General features: G+C 35.3%; 1 protein-coding gene across 13 annotated transcripts in view; it reads right to left on the bottom strand.

Annotated features, from left to right (window-relative positions):
- Positions 1-20,951, bottom strand: part of Bcas3 (BCAS3 microtubule associated cell migration factor) — a 502,679-nt gene that overhangs the window by 323,434 nt on the left and 158,294 nt on the right. For all 13 annotated transcript variants that reach the window (XM_074046239.1, XM_074046241.1, XM_074046245.1 and 10 more), the window contains exon 15: positions 10,505-10,769. In XM_074046239.1, coding sequence (XP_073902340.1) covers positions 10,505-10,769 — 265 coding nt within the window. The remainder of the gene's footprint in view (positions 1-10,504; positions 10,770-20,951) is intronic.

The following is a 20,951-nucleotide window of genomic DNA, read 5'->3' on the forward strand; positions in this document are numbered from 1 at the left end:
CACATCAATTTCTCTGTCCATTCTGAAATATATATTTCTCTCTGATGCCTTGTTCTAGCTTGAATATTCTTACCTGCAAAAACACATAAACCAATGTGAATAACTATTTCAGTGTACCTTAAATCTTTTTCCTTTTCTCATCCCCCCAAAATTCAAAATGCTGTTTATCCTATTCAGGTAAGAATCTTATAGATTCTATTCCTCACTATATATAACCCTGCTATAGCACTGGCCTCAATCTTTTTACCATTTTGTAGATTACAACTATCAACAGCAGATTTCTAATTCTTGCTCAGATTGTTAAACCTCAAAATTACTCCTGTTTGGGGCTAGCACAGGGGCTCAAGTGGTAAAATGCCTGCCTAGCAAGGCCATGAGTTCAAACCCCAGTATGACCACCAAAAAAAACCCAAAAAACAAAAACCCACCAAAAAAACAAAAATCCTACTCCTGTCTTCTACACTGGAGTCCGATTAAAACAAACAAAACTGTTTTTTGGGGTCTATCCTTAAGACACTATTTATTATATATGCTACGAAGACTATCCACGCTCTTAAATTAAGTACAGAACAAATATTTCAGCTCTACCTTTTAATAAGTATAGTAAGAAACCTTCAGAGCCACCTCCAGGTTTAGTTATTGATGAGTAATTTCTACATTTTTCACTGTAGCAACTCTAGGCTTCCATATATTATATTTCCTTATATTATATTTCTGTGGAAATGGAACTGAACCAACATTCTTACATAACTATCCTCCTCACTGGAAAAGGCAATAATGATACGCAAATAGTTTCTCCACATCTTCTTTTTGTTATTCTAATCACTAGAATAAAATAATGTATCTCCTCCAACTCTGAAAACAATCTTCAAAGTATATTGACAAAAGTCTTTACTACCCTAGCCATACCCTAAAGAAGACAGAGGATTCCTTTATAGGGAAACAGACCACTCTAAGAGAAAATACCTATGAACAGTAACTATGGGGCTGCCAAAAAATGGCCAGTCCTACCTGATGGGCCACTGCACCTATAAATTAATGAGCCCTTCCTATATTCAAAAAGCTTCCTGAGGTGGGTGCTCGTATAATCCTAGCTACTCAGGAGGCAGCAATCAGGAGGATAAAGGTTCGAAGCCAGCCGAGGCAAACAGTTCCTCAAGACCCTATCTTGAAAAACCCTTCACAAAAATAGGGCTGGTGGAGTGGCTCAAGGAGAAGGCCTTAAATTCAAGCCTCAGTACTGCTTAATTAATTAATTAATTAAAAGCTTCCAACTAGTTCCTTAATGCTAATTTGTTGATTAGGTGAAAAAATGAAATAATGAAATAAAAACAAATTAGTAACAATAAAATTAAAGATTAAATAATAATAATCAGCCAATTTTCAAAGATTATCAGACATTAAGGTCAGTATTTTAGTTTAATAATGAGGCTGATGAAGCTTAGGCACCAGGTTATACCTACGGTGCAGGTATAACGTACAGTAGGTGTTGAGAACTACAGTTCTAATATGAACGAGAAAGATCAAAACAAAAAAACTGAGGGAGGAATGTGAAGAAATGGAAATCATACAAGGAACAAAAGCAAAAAGTTTAAAGATTTAAGTATCTCCCAAACAGATAAACGATGACATCTACAAAAGAAGAAAAAAATGTGAGACAATATAAGAAACTTTCAAAGAAAAGCCTATTAAAAACATTGCAGAAATAAAATGCAAGAAGATTAAAAATTAAAGTTGGGGATATCGTCATAAAGTACAAAAAAAAAAAAATGAGAGAGACAGAAAATAGGTAAGAAAGTTAGGCAGCCCAATGTAGAAGATCTATTATTCAACTAACGGGATTTCCAGAAAAGGGTAAAAAAGAAAACAACAGAGAAAAAATGATTAAGAGTTGAAAGAAGTGGCCTCTGGAGAATAACAAAGAGTGAAGAGGGAAGAAAAGAGCAGAAGAATGACTTTTTCTCATTATATATGGTTTTATTAGTTCTACGTTAAATGTATGAATTTTTGATAAAGTAAAATTTGTGTAACAGAAGGAAACAATAAATGTCCAACTAATGTTAACAGAAAAGAGAAGAGATTAACTACTAATACTAATAATAACCATTAGCCCCAATAGTAGAATTTAATCACTCTGGTAACTTAAAGTACACAGATAAATATTCAATCAAAGAAAAGAATTCTTAGAACATAGTGAAACTACTTAATAAAATGATACAACTAATAATTTTTCTTTATCAACTATTTGAATAGGAACTAAGTATCTAGATGAAATATGCAACAAGGACAGAAGAAGATTTCGAGGGATACAGGATTGTCCTGATTACAATATTCCAAAAATTGAGAAAATATTGCCCTCTAGAGGCATGTCTCATTAACCTCATAAAAATAAAACTATGATTTCCGACTCTGAAAAAAATGTATGGAAAAGGGAGAACATTTCATGAGTAGTCAAAAGCAAAACAAGAAATTCTATGTTACCTTAGAGTGCTAACTACATTGACTGTGAATACCCTCATTTTTTTTCAATTCACTTAAAGAAAAAAATACACTAAAGATAAAATATTTCAATAGTTTAATTAGACATCTTAATTTTGCATCAGTTTTTATACAATGATATTTTAAGAGTATAAGTTAGATATACTATACTGTCTGAAGTTTTGAAATAGTCTCCACAGTCTATCTTATTTTCCTCAAAATTGATTCTATCCATATGTTCAATATTGCTGTGGACCCAAAACTTCTCTAAAGGGTGAATCATACCTGTAACCCTAGCTACTCAGGAGGCAGAGAACAGGAGGATCACAGCTCAAAGCCAGCCTGGGCAAATAGTTCATGAGACCCTATCTCAAAAAGACTCTTAAAAAAAGGGCTGGTGGAGTGGCTCAAGGTGTAGGTCTTGAGTTCAAGCCCCAGCACCACAGGGGGGAAAAAAAGGTGAATAGATAACTAAATTGTAATACAGCCATAAGATGGATTATTATCCCATGATTTTTTAAATAAGCTATCAAGTTAAAAAGGAAGAAAACTTAAGTGCATATAGCTAATTGAAAGAAGCAAGTCTGAAAAGGCTACATATTGTCCGATTTCAACTATGGACATTTTGGAAAAAGAAAAACTAAACAAATAATACACAAGACCCTATCTCCAAAAAAACCCAATACAAAAACAGGTCTGGTGTAGTGGCTCAAGCGATATAGCACTTGCCTAGCAGAGCCTGGCAAGTGTGAAGAACTGAATTCAGTCTCCAGTACTACAAAAACAAAACAAAACAAACAAAAAACCAGGTATCAGAAAAGGAATTGTGAGCTGCATTCCACAAAGAATTTGTCTCTGACAATCTATAAAGATGACATGAAAATATATAAGGCACATAATTTCAGTGTGTAGTAAATGTCAAAACTAGTATAGCATTATACCAATATTTTAAAAGATGATAGAAGAACAGAGAGAGAAAGAGACTCATTAAGAAAATGTTTTACTTCAAAATGAGATTAGAAACACGACTGAATCTGCGCTAAGGAAATAATGCACACAGAATCAGAAAAACCCCAGGTACTTACTAAGCTATCCTAAAAGAAAATTTTCCTCATATAACATGTATATACAATTTATATACTCTATGTCATATGAGGCATAAAATTTAAAACAGAACTACAGTGCACATGATTGATTTTTCTTGGCAAAAACTGAAACATGCCCATGGAAACTTCAATCCACAGTAAACAGTGATGTGGAAGAGAAGTCACAAAACATCACATTATTATTGATTCTCTTAAGTAGGTGAAACTACATAAGGCTGAAATGTGTGGTTGCTTTGTGTTTACAATTGTGATGTGGTCTGTATCAAGAAAAGTGCCGATCAACAAAAGTAAATAATTACAATAAACCATCAAATGAAGGCTATAAACAGTCTCTGAGTGGTAAAAATGAATACATCATACAGATGCTAAAAAGAAAAGTGATACTGCCAATTTTTTTAAAAAGCGATTTACTGAAATAAGGAGGTTCCAAGTCCAAGATATGAGAGTCCTCCTTGAAAGGCCTCAAATCTTAGAAATGACTTGCATTTGGAAAAAAAGCAGAATCTGGAATTCAGATGCCAGAAGCTTTGACTCAAACACAACTCCTAAGGGGACAAATGAGTTAAGAAGAAAGGGGACACTTGTAAGAACTCTAGAGAAATGCAGAAGTCAATTCAAAGTCCCTCTTCTAACTCAATAGAAATAGGAGGAATGAAATTAATTCCTTTAAAGCCCTAATTTTTTAACCTAAAAGGGAAATTTTACAAGATAAGCAAATGACCAAAGTAAAAATATGTTCACTTATCAAACTAAATAACCTGGTGGACAGAGTTAAAAAATGAGCAAAAATAGATTAAGATAATACTAATCACTTGATTTTGTACAGGTGTCATGTCTCATTTCAGAAATAATATCATGAGTTAAAATCCACATTAAGCCCAATGATACTACAAAAGCTGTGCAAAATAAGTTCTGAATTTCATTTTATTCAATCACTATTCAATGAATTATTCACTTATTCTGTTTTTTAGGTAAGAATCACTATACGGAAGACATAAAAAAATCAATCAGTTCTATATACTGCCAAATTAGCAGCATCAATAAAGGTACTAATGATAGCATGTTGGTTTTGTAGTTGATATGTGTCAGACACTACTTGAAATGCTTTGTTCTTCACAGTAATCTCTAATGTTGGTAATGTTATTATTCCTGTTTTACAGATAGAAAACTGAGGCTCATGTAGATTAAGCAATCTGTCTAATACTACAGTCAGGAAGTCACGGAGAATAGATTCTACTCCTGAAGAGCCTGGATCCAGGTACTCCGAATGTCTTAGAACTATAGCAGTGTTGGGAAACTTGAAAACAATCAGTAGAAAGCAGCAAGCAATCATTACTGATAAAAGGTAAACAAAAAGAGAAATATATAGAGTTCAATTGCTTTTTTATAAGAGGAAAAAACATGTAATGTACTTGAAAAAAGTAAAAGGCAAGTAGTTCAGGTAGTGTTAAACATGGTGTTAAAGCTATGAAAGTAATTAAATTTACTTGGAGTATAAATAATACCAGAAGAGATGACTTAATCATGAACAAAATCTAGTCAGTAACTGGGGAGTGGAAGGCTTCCCTCCTAGGAGGACTGTTTCTCTCCATAGACTGCTCTTTAAGCTGCGCATTACTGTAAGAAATAAAGGTAGTCTCCTCTGACTCCAAACTTAATCCATTTTCTGTCCCCCTTTATATCAGTGTACCTTAAAAATCTTGTCAGTGTAAACAAGTGCCAATTTCTCTTTCCATTCTTACTAAAAAATCCCCTTACACAAAGCCTTTATCATTCCACCAAAACTGTTCTTACCAAAGTATTCTGTACTTTTCTCAGTTCTTGCCTTCATAGACCAATCACTAGAGTTTAACCTATTAATCATTCTCTTCTCCTAAAAAAAAAAAAAAAAATCCTTCATGTAACCTCTAACAATTCTCACATCTGGTTTCCCTTTTATGGTCACCAGCAACTTGTTGGAAGACATTTCTTATTTATAAACAGGGTTATATGACCAGGAAATTTTATCCTGTTTGTGGTTCCAACTATTGTCTATGCCTTCTAAGTGTTCATACCCACACAAATGAGACCAGTTCACTCAACTCCACAATCAATAACACTAGGCGGCGAAAGAGATACCTTAAAACTGAACAAAACTCCTGATCCTGTCTTCAACTCCAAACCTGTTTTGTAGCATTTCTCACAGTGGATGCTAACAACCCCTTTCTTCTAGCTATTCAGGCCAAAAGCCTTACTAGTCATCCTAACTCACCTGTTCTTTTATACTTGACATGAATTATACCAAGTAATTCTGATGGTTCTACTTCTGACTATGAATAGCCAGGTCCAAACCTCTTCTCCTGCTTGGGTTTTTGCCTAATTCGGTCTCGCTAGATTTCCACCTTTGTCCACCAATAAACTGAATTTTCCTTATAGATTTCTACTACGATCCTTCCAAAACACAGTCTTATCATGTTTAATTTTCAGAACCCTCCAGAGCCATTCCATTTCACTCTGAGTAAAAGTCAGAGGCTGAAATGACTTGGCACATAACCTCCTGGCCTCATCACCCAATATACACCTTGCACACTATGTGTCAGCCACACTGGCCACCTTGTCATTCTGTGAACACACCAAGCCCATTCCTACCTCAGGTTTAAACCCTGACTCTTCCTTTCTGCATGTCACTAATTCAACATTGCAATGCTCTTTTACATATTTATATTATTCTCCCAGTATTCTTTATTTTTTCTCCATAACTGCAATAGAACAGGAACTTTTACCCATTTGGTCAGCGCTGTATGCCTGGAGATCAGAACACTGCCAGTACCCAAAACACATCAATTCACAGCTATGGAATGAATGAAAATCTAACATGTTAAATGTTAAACTGAAAGGCAAAGTTACCATCTCTTCATACTAGAAAATAATGATTTAAACCTAAATTGTTTTTCTTAGAACAAATTCTAAAGATGTTAGAAATCTTAGAGTCTACTATTTTACCAACTGATATGCAAGGTACCAAAATAACAAAAATGAGCAAGAAGATTCTTTCTTTCTAGAGGGCAATCTAACAGGAGATATCATCATTTCTTCATGACAAACTACTTGGAGAGCCTGCAAAGGCCATGAACTTATAAATACATTGAATAAAATGTATTAAATAATAAAATTATATTATTATTCAGTAACAAATATATTTAAAATAAGGTGATGTTAGATGAAATATTAAAGTATATACAAACATAATTTCAAAGCAGTGAGGAGTGTAATATCTGATGATAAATTTAATTCAAGACACTTTAAGAAATAAATTCATATGTAATATGAGAAAAACTCTGTTTTCTATTGGTAACAATGTCACAACTACAACTAATAATATTATTGTCATGTGTTTTCCAAATTCAAAAGTTAATGTTAACCTATTCCTAATCCCTGTTCTTGAATCCCAATTTAAGAGATCATTGACTATCAACAAGTTAGGAAATAAAAGAGATATTTAGAAAGACTATATTTCAAATAAATAAGCATCCTCTGTAAAGCTAAAAAAAAAAAAAAGATAATATAATTCTAACCTAAACTGGATTGGCTCCAAAAAAGTAAAAAGGAAATACCCCTATATCAACTGTTATTTAACAGTTTCCTTTACTTTTCTAAAAAGAGCACAGACAAACAACAGTAATACCGCCAAAGCATGATTCATTTTCAAGATGAATCCCTCCCTGTTCAAAGGTTTACATTGTTTTTAACTAGCATCAGACTGTTTACCCACACAAACTGTAAATACAACATTTTTAGAACTAACCAACACAATGCCCATTTTGTTTTGACATGCAAGACACAAAATGAAAAAAAAAAAAAAGACCATTACTCTAATGTCTGTTCTTCCAAAATGAGAAAAGCAACACTGAATGATGGTGAAATCATAAGATAAAAACATTTCTAGAGGAAAATGCTACAAGAAATTCTGTCTTCAAAAAAAAAATTTTAAGTATTATCAAACAGTGTGGAATCCCTAAGCTTTCTATAAAAATATGAGGATAGATAGAAAAGCAAAAAGGTTGAAAGAAAAGAGTATATTTTGGCTCAAAAATTTAGGATTACTCTTCAAATTCTGTCCTTTATACAAGATAAATCCTTCATTGATTGGTACTTTGCAACCTTCAACAAAAACAGACTGAAAAGGAACTGTTCAGTCACGGAATGCCTCGTTGTCTTTGAGTAGAAGATACGTGAGGGCAGATGCACGTTATGCCCCAGGCTTTGCACAAATGGTGCACCATGATTGCATTAATAAAGAAGGAAGAGCACAAAGAAAAAAGTGTCAAAAGAAAATTCTCTGGAGATGCATAAATGTAAGGACGTCAAATGCTTAATTTATCAACAAATCGATGGTATCTCTTGTTGACCTAACTGCTACACATGCAGGGAGCCAGTAGTCCCTGTAAAAAATCTATGGTGAAAATTAAGTCAAGAAAACCTAGAGAAAGTTCTCAAAGAATCTAAATTATGCACCCAAATATACAAAAGAAATTTTATATCAAAAAAGAAACTAGTTAGGTCTGAAGTAAAATGTCTTGTGAATGGGTGAAAATATGAGCATCTCATAGGTTTCTATATTTATAATTTTTTAATTCTTTTTTTTTTTTTTTCAAGATAGGGTGTCACAATGGACTCCAGGCTGGCCTACAGCCTCCTAACTACTGGAATTACAGACATGGACAACCATTCACAACAAACTTTATATTTTTAAAATTCAAATTATATTTTAAATGACTGTTTACATCTATAACTGATTCTCAAAACTTTTATTTCTAAACACTTGTCAACCTTGAAGTTCATGGGTTATTAGTTAAGTTAAATATACCAGAACAACAACTGTTCTTAAAAGGAGAAAAAAGAAGCTACACTACTCAGCATATGATTTATTTATGCATTTTTTCAGTGTACCTTAAAACTTCCCATAGAAAACATATCTGGAATTGACAAAGTATTCCAAGAGAGTATGTAATGTGGTCACTTCAGAAGTTAAGACAAGTAAGAATATATATCCAAACAAATTGCAAAGAAGTATTCAAACAAATACGTCTTCACACATATTAACAACAGCACTATTCACAATAGCCAAAGGTATAAACAACCACAATATCCATCCAAGGATCAATGTACAAACTGGGTTATATTCATACAAAGGAATATAATCCAGGTGTAAAAAGGAACGAAGGACTGATACACACTACACTGCAGACAAACCTCAGAAGATGGCAGAAATAAGAAGTTCTATGTTATATTTATGTGAAGCACGGAGAAAAGGTAAATCCAAAGAGATATGAATCAGAGTAAAGGTTGCTAGTGCTTTAGAGGAAAGAATGGTGAAAAACTGCTTAAAGCATATATGGCTTCCTGATGAAGTGAGGAAATTGTTTTAGAACAAGATTGAGGGTATAGCAGTACAACACTGTGTATGTATTAATGTCACATTTAAATGGTTAATTTATGTGAATTTCCAGACTGATTAAAAGACAAGATGTAATGCTCCAGAAAAAAGAGTGATCTCATGTAAATTTTTTCAGTCATTCTGATGAGGAATGAAATGGAACAATCATGTTTAAGATTCACGTAAGACTCAGATTTCACTCAGAATTTCAAAATGAGAGGGGTAGGTATGGTGGATCAAGGGCCAGGGATGGTGACTCAGACTTGGAGTCCCAGCTACGTGGGAGGAAAATCACAGGCTAGCCCTGGCAAAAAGATACCAAGACCCTACCTGAAAAATAAACTAAAAATGCAAAAAAAGGGCTGTTGGTGTGGCTTAAGTGGTAGAGGACTCACCTAGCAAGCACAATATACTGATTTCAAACCCCAATAACACACACATACCGAGAAACATTAGAAAATTTGTCAATGTCCCATTAGAATTAATAAGCCCAAAACCAGAAACCACACAAACATACATTAATATATTAGACAGGATAAATAAATAGAAGCATAACTGTTATGCTTCCATAAAAAGAGGGCAGGTCACAAACACTTAAAAAGGGCTTAATTTTCCACCACATTGAACAGTTAAATTTCCAAAAATGGAAATAATAGAACTAAATCTACCTAAAACATAATGAATCTCACAATTATGTTAAAGAAACTAACTATACATACTATACATAATTCCATTAATATAAAATGGAAAAACATAAAGAATTCCTTAGAATAAAATTATTTTTAAAGGTTAAGGATGATAATACAATTAATTATTATACAATTAATTATAATAATCAATATTATAGAGAAGAGGCAAAAAGGGACTTTGATAATGTCCATTTATTGATTGAATGATATGCATATAACTATGTGCTCTAAGATAAATTATTAACATATACCTTTTTTGGTTTTCCTCTAAGATATTATTATAAAGCCCACAGAGATGTATTTTAAAATGAAATGCTAATGCTGGTATATCTAAAGAAAGAGGGTTAGGGTATGGCTAAAGTGGTAGAGCACTTGTCTAGCATGGGCCTGGCCCTGGGTTCAATCCCTAGTACTGCTAAAATAAATGAGTAAGACATATAAAGTATTTATGACTCATGCCTATTCTTCTGTAACAAGGAATATTTTTTAATGAACTACAGCACTTTACAATTATAGACAGAATGCTCTGGAAGAGAAATGTGAACATGGAGTTCAGTCCCTAAAGTTAGGAAAATAATCTCAGACTTTATATTGCATGAATATGATACCAAATACCCCTATGTACTGAAAAGTTAGGGAGAGGTCACCATTACTATGTTGGCTGAATTTATTACATGATTTAATAAATAAGAATGTCTTAAATAAGCATAAGATCTTATCGCATGAACAGATTATAAAAATGTTTGTTTTATCCCAGCTCATGAAAATAAAGGACGATGGAAGGCAGCAGTGGAGAGAGAGAAAATGAGGTTTACCATGAAGGGGTGAGCCAGAAGGACTGCTTGATAGACCTGGAACAGGGCTACAACGACCGCCTTGCTTAGAAGTCAGTTCTTGTTCAATCTCTTCCAGCCCAGCACTTTTCTGGAAACGGCTCATGCGATTCACCACTCGTGGTGACATATGTGTGCGAACACAGGGCTGGCCACCATAAGGGTTGATGGGGAAAACATGGGAAGTACCACGAAGAGTACTGACCACAACCCAGCGACAGTCATGGCTGAAGCAGATATCCTGAACCTAGAAATGAGATAAGGAAAGATACAAAAGTAGCTGAAATTATTTGCATTTACCTAAGAGTATTAACACATCAACAAAAATTAATGGAAATGGTTGCTGCATTACCAAATTAACTTAAAAATGGGGTATATAAAAAAGAACGGATTGTAAATTTTTATTTAACAGGTGAGAGCTTCACAATAAATGCTGATTAAAACTCTCCATCAGAGATTTAACAAAATTAAAAGTGCCAAGTCATAAACAGGACCTAAGTAATTTCATTCTATTGACCTATAAATGAGTCAGGTTTTCCTGAAAGTTCTTCTAATAAGCATAGAACAGTAAAAAATAAAAAGTATACTATATAATGGAGTCAAAGTTATTGATGAATTCAATCACTCCATCAAGTGTATATATGAAATTTAATAAAATATATGAAAAGTAAGATAGCTGTCTTGTATACAAGCACAGTGGTAAGAAAAAGGAACAAAAATATGAAATTTGCCTCTCCAAGCAAATTTTCACTTCTTTTCATAAGTAATGATAAAGGTAAGGCAAAAGGAGTAAGTGGGGGAAAAAATTATCTGAATAGGCCTGGATTGAGGAACTGAGTTTTGAAGTACGAGATTCAAAAACAAAGGAGGAAAATGTTCCATATTAGATATAAATGTCTAAAAACTGTTAGGCAAATTCTTTCATATGTCTGAAGCTTCTTGAGTGTCAGAAAAAACCAGACGTGTTTGGGTTATATTTGACAAATTTTGAAAGAATGGTTCTGCAAGTAAAATTTAGAGTGAATTGTGGTGGGTATGTGGTGAGCAGTAGGAAAATTAGGTAGGAATTTATTCCAATAGTCAAGAACTCAGACCATGAAGAGATGGGTTGCACCAACAATAAAAACTAGGAGGAGGAGGACGAAGGTGATATCTGCAGTGGTTGCACAAGTGTTTCAATAATGGGCTGTTCAACTTCGCACAATGTATAATCTATCATGTCTACTCAGCTCTGCCTTTAGTATTGTCATTGCAGACATAGAAAATATGTAAACAAGCATGTGGTGGGGGTAGACAAAATTTTACTTACAAAAGTAAGCTCTAGTCTAGGGAAACTTAGTCACTAAATTACTACTTTACAATGATTTGGAGCTCTATGTTATTATTATTATTATTTTTGGCACTAAGGATTCATCCCAGGGCTTCACACATACTAGATAGGTGCTGTTCTACCAGCCCCTGCTCTAAGCATTTTTAGGCACAGCCTCTGAAAGGAACCCAGGCAACAGACACTTTAGAAGGTTTTCGACAGTGATTAAGTTAATTCTTCACCAAATAGAGCGCTTGTCAAACACTGCTTTGAAAATAATAATTAAAAAAAAATCTAGATGAGCTAATAGAATGAGGGTAAGGTTTATTTCCCCAAAAAACATTTTTATGAAAGTTACATTAGTTGTACGAGGAGAGAATCATTGTGACATTTCTGAATATGCTTATATGCTTACACTGAACACTGATTAGGCTCACTCCCATATGTACATAAAGTACATCAACCATATTCACCATCCTTTATTTACTTGTGAGTGGAATATAACATGAGAAAGTGTATGTATGTAGGTATAATATATGAGTATGAAGCATGTTCATTTTCATAACAGCATAAATTGAGCAAAATTCCTGAAGCAGTTAGGGAGGAATTTACCTATATATCAGAGATTCAAATAAATCTAAATTCAGGATAAAATTTTGATTAATATCTTAGAAATTCACCATGAACAAAAGCTACATCTGCCAATCAAAGTACAAGTTTGTAAAAGTGCATTCAGCATGCCATGAATGGTGGTGTATGCCTCTAATTCCAGCACATGGGTGGCTGAGGCAGGAGGACAGTGAATGTGAGGCCAACCAAGGCTCCACAGTGAGACCTTGACTGGAAAAAAATGGGATGGATGCCTAGAACTTCTAAAAGAAATTTTTGTCTTGGGTATCAAGACACAATACTTCACTGCTAGACAAACATTATCAACATCTGGAGAAAGACCAAGTTCAATCATCTTGATGTATGTGACACACACAAAGAACTACAAAAGCGAGAACACACAAGGAAGGTATGAGGATAGGTAAGACACCCAAAAAACTAGATAGCATTTGTTGCCCTAAACACAGAGAAACTAAACCAGATACTTTAAAGCAACTGAGGCCAATAGGAAAAGGGGACCAGGAACTAGAGAAAAGGTTAGTTGGAGAAGAATTAACTTAGAAGGTAACACACATGTACAGGAAATCAATGTGAGTCAAATCCCTGTATAGCTATCCTTATCTCAACTAGCAAAAACCCTTGGTCCTTCATATTATTGCTTATACTCTCTCTTCAACAAAATTAGAGATAAGGGCAAAATAGTTTCTGCCAGGTAGTGAGGGGGTGGGGGGGTGAGGGAGGCGGTTGGGGGGAGGGGTAAGAGGGGGGGTGGGGGGAAGGGGGGGAGAAATGACCCAAGTAATGTATGCACATATGAATAAAATAAAAAGTAAAAAAATTAAAGATTACATTTTGACAAATCAACTCCCAGCACATCCCCCATTTCAGAGGAAAAGTTGTTAACTTCTGTATTTTGACTACATGTACTTTTGGCTTATGTGACTTTTCTGAATGGGATGCATCATGAATGTGAGAGAAGAAAAAGGAGGGTAGAAGATAAAGAAAAGAGTAAACAGTAGAGAAGAGAAACACAGTATCAGAATATAATATCATAGTATCAAATGCATTTCCACATGCCACAATCAAATACTTAAAGGAAAACATCTTAAGACTTATTGAGTAATGTATGGTCCATCCACAGTGGAAATGAATCTTGTTAATTGAAACACATGAAATCAAGACCACTTTGCACTCTGTCAATGAAAAAATTACTTGTGATACAAGGTGGCATTAATCACTATCAAGGCAGGAAGACAGTATTCTATCTAATGCTTACTTAGAAAATTGTTATTAGAGAAGTGATTCTGCTAAGTGACACTGAAGACACATTAGCACACATGAATGAGCAGAGAAAAGTTGGAAAAGGTATCAGCTGTCAAGCAACTAGAGAAAGTCCAATCCTTTAAATAACATTATCGGGGATACTAAGTCACCTAATTAGCAAAATGATATACCTGTTAGTATTATCAAACTGGTCGGTCTGTTGTTTTTTGCAGTACTGGGTTTGAACTCAGGACCTACTCCTTGTTCAGCCACTTCGCCAGCCCTTTTTTATGTTGAGTACTTTCGAGACAGGGTCTCTCGAACTATTTGCCTGGGCTGGCTTTGAACAGCAATCCTCCTGATCTCTGCCTCCTGAGTAGCTAGGATTACAGGTGTGAGCCACTGGTGCCCAGTAGCTGGTCTGTTTTTTTTACATTAAAAGCAATATATTGAAAAATACTAAAAACCTGATGACTGTAGGTTTCTCCTATAAGTCTGATATATGTGTTTCCTTACATAAACACACTGGCAATCTACTACTAACACGATGTCATGAGCTGCATGATATTTGGACCTCAGTTCTAGAATGCTATTTCTGATTAATGTTTTCTCATCATGACACAGGAGAACTAGTGCTGATCAGTTTCATAGCATGTGCAGCTTAAGGCACCTGGGAAGAACATAGAGGGGCACCTCTCAGTGCCCCAATTCCTGCTCCCAAATTTAGGAAACAAACATTTCTATAATTATTTTTTCAAAACACTCTGCACTATTATGCAATCAGGAACTTTAGCAGATTTGGGTAGCAAATCATATTCCTAGTTCCTGCACTTCAAAATTAACTGAATTAAGGAATGACTGTGGCCATATGATGTGTGAAAGTGTCTTTTAGAATTGGGGTCAGAAAACACTGCCTTCTGTAGTCTGCAAACTCTAATTACTGCACTCATTACCAGTTTACACCTATTTAAATATAAAGATGTCAGAGTTCTGAATTAAGGTACAAACTAATCATTAGGGCTTCAATGTTTTGAAATTTTATTCTGTAATTTACCATCCGTTTCCTACATTATTAACAGTATTTATAACTTATTTCTCATTGAAATGATATAACATTGGTCTGTCAGAAATCAATTAGGCTATAGAAAGTTAATGTATTGTAATTTTGATTAATGCAGTACTTTAGCACAATTTGAATGATTCATTTTCTATATTTCATTGATTTAAGAATCAAGTATTAGCCAATCAATATATAATTCAGCAAACATGTGCTCAAATGGAAGATAACATGTCTAAAGTGGTTTCAATTATGTCCAGCATTTTATCAGAACTTTTTAAAAAGCCAAGTATTTAATTCACAAAACAGATTAAATTCAAACTACATATGAAACTAAAGAATTGGGGTAATAAAACTAAATGGTACCTCATCTCAGCATCAAAGATACAGAAAGATCACTTTATACAGCTCCAAATCTATGCTACAAATTCACCCCCAAACCTCAATTATTTTACATCCTAAGATCTGAACCAGAAATTCTCAAACTTTAGTGTGATATGAAGCAACTAGCGGTATGGGGACAGAGGTCAGTGGGGGAAGTGATTGCCTAGCAAGTCCAACGCCTTTAATAAGAAAAGCTAATTTTGTAAGAAATTCAGGTCCTGTGGTCCTACCTTCAGGATTCTGATTCAGAAAGTACAAGGGAAAGTGGAGGAGACAGGCACCTTAGTATTGACAAAGTCAGTAATACTGATTTAGAAAATAAAGTATCTGCTGGTGGAGTGGCTCAAGTGGTACAGCACCTGCCTAGAAAATAAAGTGTCTAGCAATGGCACTCCCACCAAATTTCTGAAGTTATAGGAAAGATATTTTTAAAAATAAATAAGGTGCTACACAAGCTGGTGGCTCACACCTGCAATCCTAGCCTACTTAGGAGGCTGAGATCAGGAGGATCACAGTTAGAGGCCAGCCTAGGCAAATAGTTCATGAGACACCATCTCCAAAATAGTCAGACCACAATGGACTGGAAGTGTGGCTCAAGTGGGAGAGCATCTGCTTTGTAAGCATGAAGCCCCGAGTTTAAGTCCCAGTCCCACCAAAATAATGATATAATAATAACGTAATAGTGACAGTGATGGTAGCCTAGAGCAGAGGCAGGGCAAAAAACTGACTGAAAGAATAGGAAAAAAACTTCCAAACAATATTCTTTACCTTTTTATAAAAAAATGTATTTAACAGTAGAAAATAATGGTGTATTGACATAATGTCTCAATGATGCTGAAATTAGAAAAAACGCAGCTTAGTGTCATGAGTATGGTGATGATTGCACAGATGTAAGTATTGAGTGGCGAATTCAACACAGATCTCTAATGTTCACTCCCTCACCTAACATCACTACAGATACTTAATGTGTGCTCGCCCAGCCTCATCTCTTACAACATGTATGAACATAGTGATAATCAGACAAAACCCAAGTGGAGGTTGAAGAATTCTGGGAATGTACCTAATTGTCAGATAAAATACACTAACGTCACTGATGGTGCCATTCCTCCTCATCTTATTGCCTTGAACTCTGAAAGGACATCCAAGAAAATAGCACTTAGAAAGCTATCCTGAGGGATGGGGCAAAGAAGTCATAGAGACATTGGAGAGCAATTGTGTCATGAAAGTAACAACCATCTTATCTCATAATAAAAATAATGACTCCATCAACAACTCCTTCAAGAAATGTAGGAAGGGAGGGAGGCATAAAAATTCTCAAAACCGAGAGTAAAAGATAATGGCTATATAACAATAACTAATGTGCCAAAATTCAAGCCATCAGATTAGGTAATACATGATGAAAATATATAGAAACGAAAAAGAGAAATAGTTGCCTAAGAATAAAAATGCAAGGTCTAGAGACATTCTCAGCCACATATTCCCACAATTTTTATCTTTCACAAGCAATAAAGCACTCTTCATTAACATGAACAGTTGTAACCAGGTTAATGACAACGAAAGTTTGCTTGACGATAAAAAAGTTGGAATGCAATTAAAAAAAAAAAGATAGTCCACAATATCCTTCTCCAAGCTTCCTGTTCTTTCTTTCTGTTAATTCTTTATATTCACTTGCTCAATAAATAACGACAGAGAGCATACTACATGACTTGAACACTTTTACATGCAAGAATTTAAAAGTGAGGTGAAACAATAAACTCATTCTTACCTGAAAATAGAGAGAGGCTTAAAACAGAAAGTAGAAAGAAAGTGGCAGTTTGATTAAGCCGTGACATTTATGCTCCTCCTTTATCCATTTTTAAAGGAAGAAGAATGGAATTTTCAAATGGAATTTTAATGCCTAGTATAACATCACACCATTTGTCATCCATAAAAGATGCATATAGAGCAGTTACTTAACAGAATTTTGGTGAGAAGAGTACCAAAGTACTCTTTGTTACCAAAGTAACAGAAGATTACCTGGCATATGAACAATGGTCTAACTATTAACACTGTATTAGTGAAATAGAGATAGTCCAACATATTCGACACAACTTACAACAGTAATATAAAGTCTCTCTTCCAAACAGACAGAAAACCTGGATTTTTTTTTTTTAAGTTCAGAAACTAATCAGAATGCCTGGAGATTTTAATCATTATTGTTTTGCCCTAAACAGACTTTTACAAGGGCAGAAAATAAGAATCTAATCTTGTAAGTTACCTTTCTGTGCCTATATTTAATGGGCAATGTGCAGAACAGTCAAAGACAGAAAAAGGAACCAAGATCAAATAAGCTGAAGAAAAACATGGAAAAAAGAGAGAAAGATGGGTCAGAAAGCCTAAAGTGGGAGCTCTCATGATTCTAAAGTTGGAGATATGAACACTTTAGCCCACTAGGATGTTTTCAGTTTTGAATCTATTTTATTAAAAAGTGCCAGTCATAGAACACAATATAAACTAGGCAACTAAAATAAAATTTCCTTTATGAAAAAAATAAAATCATACAGCATATATATTCCCTCACAAATATGTAATCAAACCACAAATCAGTGACAGAAAAATGGTAGGCTAAGTCTCTAAACAAGTGGTAATTAAATATATATGGTACTGAAGAAAAATGAAAGTATAATATATCAAAATATGTGAGATGACACTAATGCAGTACTGAAGGAAAAATTATACTTCTTGATCCTTAAATAGGTAAGAAAGAAGGAATCAAATAATCTAAGTTCTTATCCCCAAGCAAAGAGAAGAAAAAGGAGGAAGAATAGTACTGAAAAAAGATCAAAGAATAAAGAAGAAAGCAATACAGATCAGAGCAGAAGTTAATGAAACTGAAAAATAAGAAAAGCCATGAAACAAACAAAAAATGTCTGTAATTCTAATTCTTGGGAGCCAAAGGCAGGAGGATCTCTAGTTCAAGGTCAGCCTGGGATACATGGGGAGTTCTATGTCATACAGGGTTATACTGGAAGAACTTTTGCAAAAACAAAAAGGGAAGGGAAGGAAAAAGAAAGGGGAGGGGAGGGGAGATAAGAATGGAGGGAAAGAAAAGAAGAGAAGGAAAGGGAAAGAAAAGAAGAAAGAAAAAGAAAATTGGTAAGACTCCAGTAAGATGAAAAAATCAAAAGAAGGGCTTGTGGAGTGGCTCAAGTGATACAGCGCTTAAATCGCAAAGCCTAGCAAGTGGGAGGCCCTGAGTTCAAGCTCTGGTATCACCAAAAATAACTAACTAATTGACTAAATAAATAAATACATAAAAATGGTCTTTTACCTGGGTGCCAGTGGCTCACTCCTGTAATCCTAGCTACTCAGGAGGCAGAGATGAGGAGGATCACGGTTCAAAGCCAGCCCAAGCAAATTGTTCAAAAGACCCTATCTCAAAAATCCCTTCACAAAAAAGGGCTGGTGGAGTAGCTCAAGGTGTAGGCCCTGAGTTCAAGCCCCAGTACCAAGAAAAAAAATATCCACATAGCATCGTATCAGGAAGAGATGACATGAGATATTACTACAGATCTAGCAGTCATTAAAAAACGGCAATACTCTGATCATTGAAAACTTAGAAAAATAAATCAATTCTTCCAAAAACACAAACTTGACTCACAACTCCAGCCCTTTTGGCTTTATTATTTGGATAGGGTATTTTTTGTTTTGTTGTTTTTTCCTTGGCCTGTTCTTTGGACCATGATCCTCCTTCCAAAATTCACCCACTCGGTAGGGATTACAGATGTGAATATCCATGTCCTTCTTGGTGGCTGAAAAAAGGGTTTCACTAACTAGTCTCCCAGGCTAGCCTCTAACCATGATTCTTACAATCTATATCTCCCAAATAGCTGGGATTGCAGGTGTGAGCCACTGGACTTGAACTTAAATTGGTTCTCATCAAAATAAAAAAAATTCACTTTGTAAACGAAGCACATAGATAATGATACCTATACCAGAAAAATGAAAATTTATTCATAACATATTTATAATAGACAAAACTGCAAATAGTATAGATGTCTATCAAAATGTTACGGTTCCAACAAACTGTGGGAAGTAGATCTGGTGACAGAAGAGCAACATGAGGACTGGGGGGTGTGACTCTAGCAAGTGTGAAGGCCTGAGGGAATCATTCAGTATTTGGAAAGTAGTGGTAATACACAAACCTACACATGACAAAACTATATAAAACTAAATACACATAACAGCCTTTTGTGATATACTATATGCCTGCAAACTGGGACCAAAGGGAGAAAATGGTAAAGTGTACATGGAATCTTTTGATATTATTTCTGACAAGTGCAGGTGAAATTACAATCATTTCAATTCAAAACCAAAAACCAACAAAATGAAAACAGTAAATGGGAATCCAGGGCCAATAGTCCTCATGGGCCTAGTTCTGGCTGCAGCCTGGTTCACATTTACTGGAGATGTGAATGAGAGTTGGCAAAATGTGCCAAGTGCTACAGTGTGAATTATGGCAGTGATGGGGAAGTAGGGACTGGCAGACAGAAAAGAACAATGTCCTGTTATAACTCGACGCTCAATGGATGCTGGGAAGTAACACCACTGCTGTTGAGGGGCTGAGGAGAATGGCACAATACTGGGGCACAATTCATGGATCTAAGGCCCAGTGAGGAAAAAAAGCCAAAACTCCTGGCTGCCTCCATTACACCCACAAGCTTACCTCCCCTGCTACTCAGATAGCGGACCAAGTATGGCATCACAGCAATCATCACGGAACAAGTAACAATACTCAAACTGCATGTATGAGCCCATGTTTTCACAGGGGTAAATATGCTAAGATGTGGTGTAGAAGTGTGGCATTCCATAGGCCAGTTCAATATACTACCACTGCAGCTTATGTTGACACACACTGATGGCTTACATGATTACTTAATCTAAATGCTTGTGTCGAAGGGTACTTCAGCCAAGTAAACTGAGGTGACCATAGGATGAGTTCACACTGAACTACCCACCAGGGTTCCAGTTCCTTCCAATGCTATATAACAGAAACACCAAAGAATCCTAGGAGGAAACTATTCAGGTAAAGAAGCAATGGCTGCTGAAGTACTGGAGGTGTTATCTCAGTACAACATCGCCACCTGCCTGATGCAACATCCAAGTACACTTCCAGTCGTCGAAGGCAGTGACTAACCTGCTACTAAGTTCTAATCATAAGTGAGCAGCTGACACATGCAGGCCAATGGCATCTCAGATGCACTTTGGGATGGATCAACTTGAGAACGAACAAAGTGGGAAAGGTCCAAATAGGAACTGTGACTCAATGGAAATCAGATATTCCTAAGCACAGGCACGCTGGCATCTTGACCTTTACATCTACATTATCTCCTACTCCACTGCCTGAAGCAATGTCATTGACTCATAAGGCCCTTGAATCACAGAACTCCTTTTCAATACCTAGGCTTGGTTCCCTAAAGGCTCAGTTAAGATAACAAAAGGCTGAGCTACCAGACCTTACAGATTTATAACCGCAACAAATCTGGAACACTGAATGAAGTAAGAAGCAATCAGCAAAAGAGAATAAGAGAAAACATCACCTTTAGTTAAGGTAAACAATGACCGTGGCCAAGAATGCCTATTCATTTATGTAATTTCTATGAATGCTTTGGTTCAATAAAACAGATGAATGAGTCCAAGGGCAGGGCATAGAGGTCCAAGACATGTAAAAAAGGCAGGAGTAGGCAGAGCCGTAGTCCAAGGAAACTGAGCCTCAAACCTCAAAGGAAATTCACCCTTGAAACTCAATCTGATTTGCCCTACTGGAT

Source organism: Castor canadensis, chromosome 11 (assembly GCF_047511655.1).
Source record: "Castor canadensis chromosome 11, mCasCan1.hap1v2, whole genome shotgun sequence".
NCBI classification, from domain to species: domain Eukaryota; kingdom Metazoa; phylum Chordata; class Mammalia; order Rodentia; family Castoridae; genus Castor; species Castor canadensis.